This window comes from Gorilla gorilla, chromosome 15, assembly GCF_029281585.2.
Source record: "Gorilla gorilla gorilla isolate KB3781 chromosome 15, NHGRI_mGorGor1-v2.1_pri, whole genome shotgun sequence".
Classification (NCBI taxonomy): Eukaryota; Metazoa; Chordata; class Mammalia; order Primates; family Hominidae; genus Gorilla; species Gorilla gorilla.
Genome location: NC_073239.2, coordinates 89,491,611 through 89,505,479, shown reverse-complemented (window position 1 = coordinate 89,505,479; position 13,869 = coordinate 89,491,611). Strand labels below are relative to the sequence as shown.

At 41.7% G+C, this 13,869-nt stretch overlaps 1 protein-coding gene across 1 annotated transcript in view; it reads left to right on the top strand.

The window, feature by feature from the left end:
- DPF3 (double PHD fingers 3) overlaps positions 1-10,543 on the top strand; it is a 276,138-nt gene extending 265,595 nt beyond the window's left edge. The window contains exons 10-11 of the mRNA XM_019010025.4: positions 9,508-9,589; positions 10,125-10,543. Coding sequence (XP_018865570.1) covers positions 9,508-9,589; positions 10,125-10,195 — 153 coding nt within the window. The 3' untranslated portion in view covers positions 10,196-10,543. The remainder of the gene's footprint in view (positions 1-9,507; positions 9,590-10,124) is intronic.
- The last annotated feature ends 3,326 nt before the right edge of the window (positions 10,544-13,869 follow it).

The window sequence follows — 13,869 nt, the reverse complement described above, 5'->3', positions numbered from 1 at the left end:
GCAACCTGGCCATTAGCCCTTGAGGGCTCAGAGACTGACAGTGGTCAACACTGCTTATGGCAGGGATGTATTTGATTGTTTCCACCACATTCCACAGTGTATGATCTCATTTGGTCTAAATGTTAAATATAGTAAGTGCAAAATTTTCAAGAACATTTTTTATTATGGGCAATTTCAAACATATACAAAGGCAGAGAGAATAATAGAATTGATGTAAACCATCACCAGCTTCGACAAAGATCAGTACACGTCCAACCTTATTTCATAAATACCATGACCTCCCTCTCCATAGTCTCCGTCATAATATCATTTTTACCTGTAACTACTTCATATGTATCTCAAAAGGATAAGGACTTACTTTTATACCTAAATAACCAAAATATTAACATAGCTAAAAAATCAATAATTCCTTAGCACAATCAAACATCCAGTCATCTCATATTTCCTCAGTTGTCTCATAAATGTTTCTATTACAGCCTGTTTATTTGAATTGGGATTCAAATAAGGCCCATACATTGCAATTAGTTGATATGTCTTTGAAGTTTATTTAAATATCTGTAGGTGCATATAAACGTATATATAGCTTCTTTAAATAATACATAGACTTTTCCCTCCATCTTATTCTCTTTCTTCCTCCCTTAAATTCTTTGTTGAAGAAATCAGATCATTTGTTCAAGTTCTCATGACTGTATTTGACTGAGTATATCTCTGTGCTGTCTGACATTTTCCTCTGTCTCTTGAATTTCTTGTCAATTGTTAGGGCTAGAGGCTTGATTCAGATTGTCTCTCTGTCTCTTTTTCTGTGTCTGTCTTTATCTCTCTCTCTCCTCTCACCAACTCTGTCTCCATCTCTCTCTCTCTCTCTCTTTTGGCAAGACTACTTCATAGATGGTGGTGTACACTTTCATCAGGATGTATAATGCCTGATGTTTCTCTTTTTGTAAAGGTAGCATCTATTGATGACCTTTGACTGGATTGACTATTCTGTTAGGGGTTGCAAAATAGTGATATTCTTATTGGATAATTTCTTTTTTGTTTATTGCTGGAGTAATTCCAGGAAGAGAAACTTGCCCAGTCTTTCATTTGGTTACCCTCAGGTGTAGATCATATAGAAATGGCAGGAAAAAAATGCTTGATTCTTTCCCTTTGTCAGTTTTAAAAAAACAGTGTGGTTAAAATATCTATTTATGATAAAAACATTAAAAATAGTGATTGTGGGATATCTTCTTAACATGATAAAGTATTTGTACCTTAGAACTAAAGCCAGTATCTTATTTAATGAGGAAAACACTAGGCACAATTCCACTAAGATTAGGAACCAGGGGAGGATGCTCACTATCTCTGTAACTATGATTCGACACTATTCTAGAGACATTACCTAATGCAATTAGACAGGAGAATTTAATTAGAGATGTAAGAATGGATAACAAAGTAATAAAACTCTATTTTTGTATTATATGATAGTATATCTGGAAAACCTTGGAGAATCAATGATAAGCTAACTCAAACATAAAAGGTAACAGATTATAAAACTAACACACATAATTAACAGCCTTCTCATATACAAACAATAACCAGTTATAGAACATAATTCCATTTATAATAGCAACAAAGAAGAAATACTTAGGGATATATTTAACAACCAATGTGCAAAACCTATATAAACAAAACTTTTAAACACTTTTCAAAAACACAAAGAACAAATTGAAAGGCATCCTATGATCTTGGATAGAATGACCTGACATTACAAAGATGTCAGTTCTTCCTGAGTTAATTTATAAATTTATCTCAGGTCCAATAAAAATATCAACAAACTTTTTTAATGGAGTTAGACAAATCGATGCTTAAGTTCATATGAAGAAACAAACATGCAAAAATAGGCAAGAAAATACTGATAAAGAAACTGTGATGGAAACTAGCCCTACCAGATATTAAAACATACTGTAAAGCCTCTATAGATAAAACAGTGTGGCACTGAAGCATGAGGAGATAAATAGACCAGTTGAGATAGAATAGAAAGCCCATAAATAGATCCAACTACATATGGAAATACAGTATAGGGTAAGGGTCGCATCTAAAATTACTGGGTCAGAGACAGACTTTTAAATGAACGGTGCTGGGACAATGGGGTAGCCATTTGAGAAAAGACAAAATTAGATTTATATCTTACACCATACATAAAAATAATCACCAAATACATCAGGGATCTAAATGTACAAAGTAAAACCATGCTAGTACTAGAAGAAAGCACAAGTAAATTCCTCTTTAATCTAAATACAGGAAAAGGTTTTCAAACTGTGACTTAAAATCCAGAAGCAATTAAATAAAATGTTGGTATATCTGACTACATAAACATTTTGCATAGTCAAAAACACGATAAAGTCAAAAGACAATTGACAAACTGGGAGGAAATTTTGGCAGCATGTACCACAGTTTAAGGGCTAATTCCCTATATAAAAAGAAGTGTTAAAAATTGAGGACAAAGGACCAGAAACCTGATAGGAAATGAGAAAAATACATGAAAGACAACCCACAAAAGATATAAAAATGACCCTTAAAGATGCAAAAAAAAAAAAGTTCAAATGCACTCACAAAGAAACTCAAAGCTGAGATATCATTTCTTACTTATCAGATGGGCAAAAGTTGAAAAGTATGACAATATATTCTGTTGATGAAGCTATGGGAAAAATGGTGCCTTCATACATTGTTGGTGGGAATACAAATTAGTACAACCCTGGGGAGGGAAATTTGACAATACCTAACAGAGCTAATATGCACTTAACTTTTGACTAAGCATTCTCACCTATAGGAATCTACCTTGAAGATATACCCGCAACATGATGGAATGCATAAGGTTATTTGTGGTAGCATTGTTCATTACTACAGAATATTGGAAACACCCTAAATATCCATATATGGAAGAGTAGTTGTTGAATAAACAATGCACAGCCACACAGTGGAGTACTATACAGCTGTAAAAAAGAATAAGGCAGATGTCTATGAATTGATTTGGAGTGATTTCCAGAATATATTAAGTAAAAAAGCAAAGTAAAATAGAATATCTATAGTATGCTGACCTTATTGTAAGAAAAAAGAGACATAAGAAAACCTACATGCATTTGCTCACTTGCGTAAAAGAAATATAGGAAGAATAAACAGGATGCTAATGAGACTGGTTACCTACACGGGTCTGGGAGAATGGGGTAGAGAAAAATGGGAAAATGAAAATGGGATAGTAGGGATAAGGGAGGAACAACACTTCTTTGAGAATACTTTCTTGTATAGCTTTGACTCTTACAACCATCATAAGGTTTTACATACCTCCCAAATAGATAAATACTTAAAATCAACCAAGATGTAGGGAAAAACTAAAATGAAATAAAAACAGTAACAAATAAACAGTATAACGTAAATAGATAATGTAACTATACCAAAGAGTGAGGAAGAAAAGAATAACCTAAGTAACTTTGGAAAACAGTATTTTGACTGTGTGTTGTAAAGCTAAGGACAGAAATAACTGTACCACAAATACTGTACTCTAGTTAATTTATTTTCATAGGTATATGAATTAGTAATTCTGAAACTACGTATGCTAGATTTGAACTAATGACTGTGTATTGTGACTAATGAGAGTCTAGTTTCTCAAAGTCAGAAAAAGAATAACCAAATAAAGGGGGGAAGGCTAGATTGAAGGCATTGGTTTGGAATAGTGGGTATCACTATGAATTCATGATTTTACATACAATGTGTTATATCTAGTTTATACATATTATATCTAGCCATATGTGTACACACATATTAATAGACAGAAATAAGTAGAGATGTATGCATGTGTACCTACACATACATTTATTTCCTAGCTGTGTTGGCTGGGAGGGCCTAGAAGCAATGACAACACAGAAGCAATGAAGACACATGGCATCAAGGAATTGGTTTCTAAACACCATTCTCTCATAAGAAGAACCATGGATCCTTAGAGAAATGGCTGATTCCAGGGCTGGGATGCAAAATATGCCAGATAAGCCTGGAGGATTATGTGGTGTCAGAAAGTAAGGAAGTGTTCAAAAAATGAAAGGATATTTTCATGTGTCTAGAGGACACAGGAAGCAACTTGAAGGAACCCCTAATGACCAAATCTAGGAAAACTTGAGCAAAAAAATAATGATATTATTAGGTTATAACCTAAAGAAAAAATAAATATCTATACTAATATAAAAATTGAATAAATAAGTAAACAGAGGAGAAGGTAAGCTCTTCCTTAGAGCAGAATTCCAATGAGTAAATGTAGAGGGAAAGGGGAAATAATCATTGGGCACACTTCACAGTTATGGTTATAAGGACGAACTGTCAATTGATGCTAAAATTAGTGGGCCAAAGGATGATGAGAAATAGGATATTTACATAATCTCAAATATCCTATTTCTCTTGTTGAGGAGATAATCTCCAAGTATCTCCCCAACAATATTACTTATTAGTATATTACAAAGGGAAAAACAGTAACTTTACAGTGAAAAAAAATGGCAGACACTACCTTAACTATATAATCACAGATAACATTACAAGTAATAAGACATACTGGCCTCAATTTCCCCCGATATGATGCGCCAAGAAGGGCACAACATTACTTTAGTGGTATTCTTGCTAAAAATGTATGCATATGTGGATCTTATCATGAGAAAAGATCCAACTGAAATTGAGTGACATTTACAAAATCACTGGCTTGGATTTTTTGAAAGTGTCAAGCTCATGAAAGACAAAGAAACTGAGGAACTGTCACAGATTGAAGGATACTAAGAAAACACAACAATTAAATGCAATGAGGGATCTTGGACTGGATCCCTGGTAAAGAGACATAGGTTGGGGGCCGGGCGTGGTGGCTCACGCCTGTAATCCCAGCACTTTGGGAGGCTGAGGCGGGCGGATTACGTGAGGTCAGGAGCTGGAGAACAGCCTGGCCAACGTGGTGAAGCCCCGTCTCTACTAAAAATACAAAAATTAGCCAGGCGTGGTTGCACATGCCTGTAATCCCAGTTACTCAGGACGCTGAGGCAGGAGAATTGCTTGAGCCCGGGAGAAGGAGGCTGCAGTGAGCCGAGATGGCACCACTGCACTCCAGCTTGGGCAACAGAGTAAGAATCTGTCTCAGAAAAAAAAAAAAAAAAACATAGGTGGGAAAACTGGAGAAATTAAAATAAAGTCTGTAGATTAGTTAATAGTATTACACCAATGGTAATTTTCTGATTTTCGTAATTCTGCTATAGTAATATAAGATGTTAATATTAGGGCACAGTGAGTACAATTCTCTGCATAATTTCTGTACTTTTCTCTAAGTTTAAAATTATTTCAAATAAATAAATAAAAATATAGTGTGATGTTTCTCTAGCATCTTCTGAAGGTGACTAAGGTTTTAAAAAATATGTTTATGAACTTAAGATTTTAAACATATTTTATTTGTTGTAATCCATTATAGGTAAAATTGTCCCATCTTTGACCAGTGGTAACATATTCAGGTTGGATCCTGAGTCCTTTTGACATAATCCTAATAGTATTTGATAGCTTCCTTACTTTGTAATATGTAAATATATTTATACATTTTATGCTCCAGACCTGGAATCACTTGTTTCTCCCAGGACTCCTAATTCCTTTTAGTGGGCAATGGTCTTTAGAGAACATAATATGGGTGCTAGAGGTGCTAATTTTGCTGTTAGTCATTGTTTTGGAGCACTTTCTGTGGACAGAGGTAGAAAATATTTTTTGCTTGTTTTAAAGATACAATACACCATGAATTTATACTGATGCATCCAGTTCATACTTAGAACCAACTATTGAGTTTTGACTTAACTTCATTGGCCTACATTTCTATTTTCTTTCAACCATGTTACAAAATCTTGCTCTTCAATAATACCAACATAATTACTCATCTGATGCACATAAAGCAGTCTTAGAATATTGATTCCAATATTTAAACCAATAATATAATTGCTGAACATTACACACACACACATATATATGCAGATGTGCATTTATGTATGACCTTAAGGTATGTCCTACTAAGGATGTATTGTTAAATTAATTGTTTTATAGTCAGATGGAATAGTTTCTCTCTGTGTGGTTATGCCACCAATTGGATACATAACCAAATTCATTTGCCTCATTTTTCTTTTGTTTTTTAGGGACATATTGCTATTTAAATTTTGTTTTATGACTGTGTAAAATATTTATTGGTTCTAAAATCAAATTTATAAAGAAACATTATATTCAAAGAAATGTAGCTCTCTACTTACCTCTTCCACACTATTCCTTCACTCTGCATATAGGCAACCATTTAAAAAATATGATTTGTCTTTCCATTTTGTTTAAATGTAAACGTGTGTGTATATATGAATCCATGAAAAATGGTAACAAGTATATGTGTTTTCTCCATCTTGCTTGTTTTCTCTGAATATCTTAGAGATTAATCTGGAGGAATATATAGACATTCTTCATTCCTTCCTACAGCTACATAATTTTTACTAGCTTATCCAACCATTCCCTTATTGATGGACATTTAGGTTGATGCTGGTCTTTGGCTTTACAGATAGTGTAAATGTAGAGGATTTTTTTGTTGACTTGGCAGAGCCTTTGAGGAGGAGTCAGGGGGTGAGGTTGTTGGGGTGTTAGGATTCCTCTCACATGGTCAGGGATTTACCCTGGATATCCGAGAATGGGATTCCCATTCTGCTGGAACTGTAGTAATAGGTGATTCCTGGTTCCTGGATAGTTGGTAGTGAGAGGTACTAAAATTGTGTTTGTCATGAGAGTTAGCATGAGCTGGGGGTTCTTGGTGGTGGAAGAGAAGAGAATATGGTGCTAGACAGTGGTCAACCCATGCAAAATGCACTTAAACTCTCAGATGCCTAGTTTTCCTTTGGGAAATTGTAATCCAGGATATTCTACCTATTTGTATTTCCCATGTCACTGCTATAGTAGGGGTTATTACTGTTTTTAAGGCATTAATAACACTGTTTCTGACAAGTCCTGTCTGTTTTCTGTCTCCATCCTAACTTGTTTCTCCTTGTATTATCCCTAAGTCAAATTGTCCTGTAGCTTATGCTGGCACTACAATAATGATGTAACTGTTTTTGGCGTAAACTACAGTGTGCTCGTCTTCATCCCACCTCTCTGACTGTTCCTTTTCAGTCTTTTTTTCTCTGCCTGTCCTGTAAAGTTGGAGTACCCCAAGTGTACTTCTTCTCAGTAAACTCTTGGCCTTCTTCTCAGTAAACTCTTTTGGGTCCTTGATCTTTCAGAGAATTCAATGAAAGTTACGGATTTACTCTTTCCGTATAAAAATGTACATTTCTACCTATGTACAAAATTGTGTGTATCATTTCAAGGGGTTCATGGACACTTCTCCATGAAGACAAGGTCAAAGACATTTGCTCTCACACATTCTGGGCTTCCTTTCCTAGGACCTTCACTTGCCATCTAATTACAATGACTCCCAAATCCATATCTCAGGCCCAGACTTCTCTCCTGCTCTCTTCAACAGCCTCCAGGTCATCCCTATCTGTAGAACATGTCTATAGCTGAGGTTGCCCTCTCCCTCCCATGAGTCTGCTCTTCCTCCCATGTCCCAGTGGGTGGCTGTATCATCTGGCTTGCTGACAAAGCCACAACCCAGACGGCATCCTTGGCTTCTTCCCTATCACTCTCCCCATCTAATCAATGATGCTTAAATGGGAGCAAGACCCATTTCTTTCTCCATGCCGCAATTGTAATTCAGGCCACCATCATCACGCACCTGGATAGCTATAGCAGCTTCCTAACTGGTCCCCTGGCCTCTTGAATGAACCTCTCCCCCACTGGGTATCTACTCTTACATAGCAGCTAGTAGGATCTTTCTAAGCTGCAATCTGATCATATCACTCCCCTGTTGATAACTCTTCAAAAGCTCTCCTGTTGCCCCACTGACGGGTTTTAGCATGACAAAAAAAGCCCTCATTGCTTGCTCCCTGGGGATTCCAACTGCTATGTCTAATTTTATCCAGGATTTCTGCACTGGTGGGGGCCAAGGTGAGATTTGATATAAAATTTTATTTTGAAAAAGCCTCATAAGCCATCCAAACAGTTTCAACAATCACCAAATAGAACAGGGCTGAAACTAGGGGTGGGGCCAGATCACAAACAGTTTCCGAGCAGCTCCTGTATGCAAGGAAGTCTTTACAGTGGATGCAGTGATGAGGAAAACACGATTTTGCCCCCAAGGGCTTTATAGTCCATAAAGGGGATAAAGGGTGGAAAAAAGAGGCATGTTCCAAATGAACTATTCAAGAAAACAAACATGTAGATGTCTCTTTTTTTTTTTTTTTGAGACAGAGTCTCACTCAGTTGCCCAGGCTGGAGTGCAGTGGTGCGATCTTGGCTCACTGCAACCTCTACCTCCCGGGTTCAAGAGATTCTCCTGCCTCATCCTCCTGAGTAGCTGGGATTACAGGTGCACACCACCATGCCTGGCTAATTTTTGTATTGTTAGTAGAGATGGGGTTTCACCATGTTGGCCAAGCTGGTCTCGAACTCCTGACCTCAAGTGAACCACCCGCCTTGGCCTCCCTAAGTGCTGGGATTACAGGCATGAGCCACAGTGCCCAGCCAAGAAAACAAACGTGATTAGATGTCTACCACATGCCAGGCATGTAACATAAAGGAAAATGCATATAAATGTCACAGAAAGGGAAAGTACCACAGGGCTGCATGAGGGAAGAGACAACTTCCAGTTGAGGTAGATTAGCAAAGTCTTTGTGGAAAAGAAGTGCTTGAAGAAGACGTACTTGAAGGGCAGGCAGGGAATGGACATGCAGAGAAAGGGTCAGGGCCTGGGAGAGCCTCCAGGCAGAAGTAGCCATAGGTGTAAAGATATGGCCTGTGTCCTTTGAAGTTAACCACAACCATGGGGTGCCCTGTTCTCACCTGGGCTCCAGCCTCCAGACAGTGAGGAAGCTTCTGGAAGCCGAGGGATGGCGCTACTTGCATTTTTCTACATTCTAATGAAACCCTGAAGAGGTTCTGAGGTTCATCCCAGTACAGCTGTTGGCCATTTCACAGATGGAGAGAGTGGAGTCCAGAAGAATTCAATTAAGATCTTCAAATATATAAAGTCATGGAGAATAGAGACATTTTCTGCCCTTTGGAAGCAGAGCTATTGGCTTTGGAAGTTCAGAAGAATAAGGGATCCCTTTAAATTTGGATGTGAGGTGTTAGTCACAGAAGGCGTCTTGGAGGAGGTACGAGTTGAGCAGAACCCTAAAATGGGGGTAGGATTTATATAGGCTGGGAGGTAGAGGAGGAAACTCCAGTTGTGGGAAAAGCACAGGCATGTTCAGGGGACAGTGAGGACTCCAGGTGGGGCCTGGAAAGGGGATCCAGTGAGACCGACGTGGAAATAAGGCTGATGGGTAAGTGGGGGCCAGACATTGGCCCCGAATAATGGAATCTCTCCTCCTCTGTGCTTACTCTGTGTTCCACCAGGACCAGCTACTCTTCTGCGATGACTGTGACCGTGGCTATCACATGTACTGTTTAAATCCCCCGGTGGCTGAGCCCCCAGAAGGTAACGATGATGAAATCAACAATAAGAACAGCAACAGATACTACTACTACTAGCACTTACTGAGCTCTCACTATGGTACAGGCCTTGTGCTAATGGCTTTACATGTCCATGTCTTGTCTCATTTAATCATCACAACCCCACAAGGTAGGTACGACGACTGCCATTTTACAGATGAAGAAACTGAGGCACAGTGCAAGCAGCTGAAATTTCAACTTGAGGGCCAAGGAAGTTTTTCCCAGACATGCAGTGGAGATGACCGGGAGGTGTGAGCTTCCAGGGGAACTGGTGCAGGCCCGGCAACACTAGTTTGGAGGCATGACACTAGTAGTGAGGGTCTTGATAAGAGTTGAGCCCATCTCCTCTGAGCACCTGCTTTCTGCTGAGCCACAGACTCTGGCACGTTTTCAGGCCTGGGACTTGGTTTCTGCATTGCCAAAGTTCAAAGGAAACAGGATTTACAAGAAGTTAGGGCCACTGGGGTGGGGCTCCAGAGTTAGCAGAGGGGCTGCTACTAAAGCCATCTCATTTCTTGCAGGAAGCTGGAGCTGCCACTTATGCTGGGAACTGCTCAAAGAGAAAGCCTCAGCCTTTGGCTGCCAGGCCTAGGGCCCCAGGTCACAGAATGTGACTCGCTGCTGGAGATCCTAAAGCAGAGCCCAGCTCAAACCAGAACGCACCCTCCTCCCACATATCCAGCCAGACCAACTGTAAGGAAAAGAAATAGTCCCAGAGGGGCACGGACACATGGAACGAAGAGGGTGAGGCATCTCCTGACCTCCCCCGATATGTACGGAACTTCAGCCAGCACCTCCTTGTTTCTACCGGAAGGAAGTTGCACTTTGGAAGAACACCTCTGGCCCCAGCCCTGTGGAACCCCTCTCACTTTTACCCTAGCACCGAGGCCCTCTCATTGGTTCCCATTTTAAGGGAAGCCATTTCCTGACCACTCATCCATTACTTGTGTGTAGTGTGGTGTTTTTTAATCTATTGTGTTCCAAGAAATCTTGGCACAGCCCCCGTGTCCCCAGCTTAGGCTCTGCATCCTGAAATTCTCACCTGAGGAACAAAGGGCTGTGGAGAAGTTGTCGTTTATGGCAAGCCTCACTGGAAACTTCTAGACTTGGGGTCTTGAAACCCCTTCTTGTTCCTTGGTGTCTGTGGAGACAAAGAGTTGCCTTCTAGAACCCCAGCAGTGGCATCCACAGCCAGCCTGGTCTTGAGCCACTGCGTAAAGTTACTAGATGGGGGCGGGGAAGGAGGGAGACGCGCAGAGACATGGGAGGAAACATTGTGGAAATGGTTCCAAGGCCCCTCCATAGCCAGTCAGTACTTGTTATCCATCGGGAGAGACTTTGCAAGAGGCCAGGCTGGTTCCTTGACCTTCAGAGCTGGGGCATCCTTTAGGTGAGACCAGTCATGGCCTATGGACAGAGGAAGACGGTCAAGCCTCTGCCTCTCAGCCCACCTGGTTCTGGAGACCTGGTTCAGCTTCTCCTGGTGGGACTGAAGAACCAGGAAGGGGAGCGAAGGCTGCCCAATCATGTGTCCGAATGCTGGATAACAGGGGGCTGCAGCTTTGAGAAACCTTCAGTACTGATGCGACGCTCTGAATTCCTTTTTCCAAGTAATTTCTTCCTTCCACGTAGTGTTTGTTTGCTATTGTCTACTGAGACCTGACTGGGAATTTTAGGATGGGGGAGAGAAGATTGTTATCTAAACAAATAATTAGGGTGACATGGTCATTATTCACGACCAGGGTGGCCACATTTTAAAACTCTCAGTGCGGGGGCTGTCTTGTCTCCTAAGCTCCCCAAACATGCAGGACTCTTGTTTTCAAAAAAATGTGTCTAGAAGAAAGAGGTGGGGAGGCTGAGCTTCCGAGAACTCTGTGTGTTGGAAGATAGCCCCGAGGGCTGGAGCGGATTGGGCTGACTTTGAATCGCAGCAGCAGCACAATAACTGACATATTTCTGGAAAAATCATTTGCCCAAAGGGCAGGTCTCGGTGAGCGGAACCCTCGCGCATGCTTGGCTTCTCTGAAATCAGCTCCATCTCTGTGGTCTGGCTGCTCACAACAAAGGCCCAGGTTATTTTTAGTTCTTCAGCTCCTGAGGAAGCTCCCGGAGACTCAGGCTAGTTGGGCCACTTCTGCCCGGCTGCAGTATTTGTGCTGTCCCTCAGCAGGAGTGCTCCTCTCTAGGCTAATTGCTCTTGGCCAGTGGACCCAGGGCAGCCTGGCATGAAACCAAGCAGTGTGGGTCTCCCCCACCCTTCAGCAGAGTGACCTGTGGCAAGCGATGGGGGTCACTCTCCTGCAGGGGCCTGTGGCCTCAGAGTGAATCACACACATACATAATGGTCTCATTTAAAGGGCCCCCATCCGGATGGAATTTTCATCTTCCTCATAAGTAATTTCCTTCCGCCTGCTGGTCGGTGAGCTTGTCTGAATCCTGAAGGCCCAGGGAGGGATAGGGAGGGTGACATTCCATCAGAGGGGCACATTTTCTCTCCTGACTACTCCAGCTCTCTCTCTTCCCACAAAACCCAAAGCAGGCTGTCTCCAAAGGCTAATAATTGGTTTTGAGCGTCATTTTAATTTAAATTTAGAAAAAAAAGTTCCCCAAATGTTCCCAAGTGCCACAATAGCTTAAAAGTTTAAAAAGCAAGTCCGAAACCCCAAATTGTGGCTCTACAACTTCACACGTCCTCTTCAGAGTATGTGCAAATTTGTTTTCCACAGAAGTGCAGGTGATAGGGCAGCCCTGTTCGATCTCAGCCCCATGTCTGCTCTGCCTACACAAGCTGAGCCTCAGCTGGGTCTCCCAGGCCAAGGCAGGGCACTGGAACTTGCCTGCACTGGTGAGGGTCAGGGCTCTGGAGTGACGTTAGGATGGCCCCGGAGTTCCCCTCTCAGCTTCATTACTCCCTGAAGAATGGGCCCAACACGTTCTTCATCTTTGGAGGCCTCAGTTTCCCCATCTGGAAAGCGGGGATAGCAAGCCAGCTTGTGGGCTGGCACTGTCAGGGTACTACAAGCAGACAAAAGTCTCCATGGTCACATTTATCACCTCTGTGTTCAAAAGAGGACGGGGTTGGTAAACTTTAAATTGGTCTCTTTTTTTTGAACCCCAGAGAATGAGATAGAATCATAGGATGCTTCTATCAGGGGTTTTGTGTTGCCTCTGCCATGGAGTAGCTGTGTGACACTGGGCAAGTCACCTAACCTCACTGAACCTCAATTGCCCACCTGGAAAATGGAGATAGTAACACTTGCCCTGCCTATTCCAGAGTGACACTGGGACTCTTAAGCATCATGTTACATAAACAAGCACTGCAGAGCCATGCTTTTCTGGGAAGAACTCCAGATGTTTTCCATGTCTGCCTTCTTGTGTGCATTAGCCAATGTTAGATGTCTTCTTCAAATCTCCCTTGTGACCAAAGGGAGTTTATATTGCCAGGGCTGGGCTGCCACCAAGGAAATCATGACTTGCATGGGCTGTGGGGTGGAGGTGAGGGATGTACATGGGGTTGGGGACTTTAAAATGAAGGTGCTCAGGATACTCCTTCTATAAGATTAATGCAGTTGAGAATGGAAAGGTGACTTTTGGAGAGGGCTATGATTTGTTTCAGTTCATGGGTAACGCTCACTTTCCGACCAACACTGCCACTTTCTAGCTGACTGACCTTGGGCCAATGACTTCACCTCTCTGAGCCTCATTTCACATGTCTGTAAGGTGGGGAAACATGGCCTATCCAGCATGGTCTTTGCAGGTATTCGAGGTGACATTGGTAAAGATCCTGGCACGGGTCTGGCATGATGATGGTCCCCACTCCATGGTAGCTATTGTCATTTTCTGCAGAGGCCACCAAATGGAGATAATGATGTGGTTGTCTTCCAGCTCAAATGCTGGGAACAGCCAGGAGAACTTTGCTGGGCTTCACCCCTCTGTATTGTGGCTCCAGCAAACCAGAGAGGTGAGGCTGCCAGACCCAACCGGAAGTGGAAATCCTGTTTCCTGTAGGCATTTTTGAAACCCTGCTTTTTGGATCTGTAGCAAATCCAGTGCAGGCAACATTATGTGGAAATAGAAACAGGGCTCCTGCTAGGAGATTGACATTCTGGCTTTCCTTTGGAACCCCTCACTGACTCATCGCCCCTGAAGCAGGAGCCAGCGGGTCCCAAGGCTCCCCTGCTCCTGTCCCTGCCCCAGGGCGAGGTAGCAAGCCAGAAGCCCGGGCAGGCTGAGCCCAGCCGACTGGAACCAGGGAAGAGCCTGTGG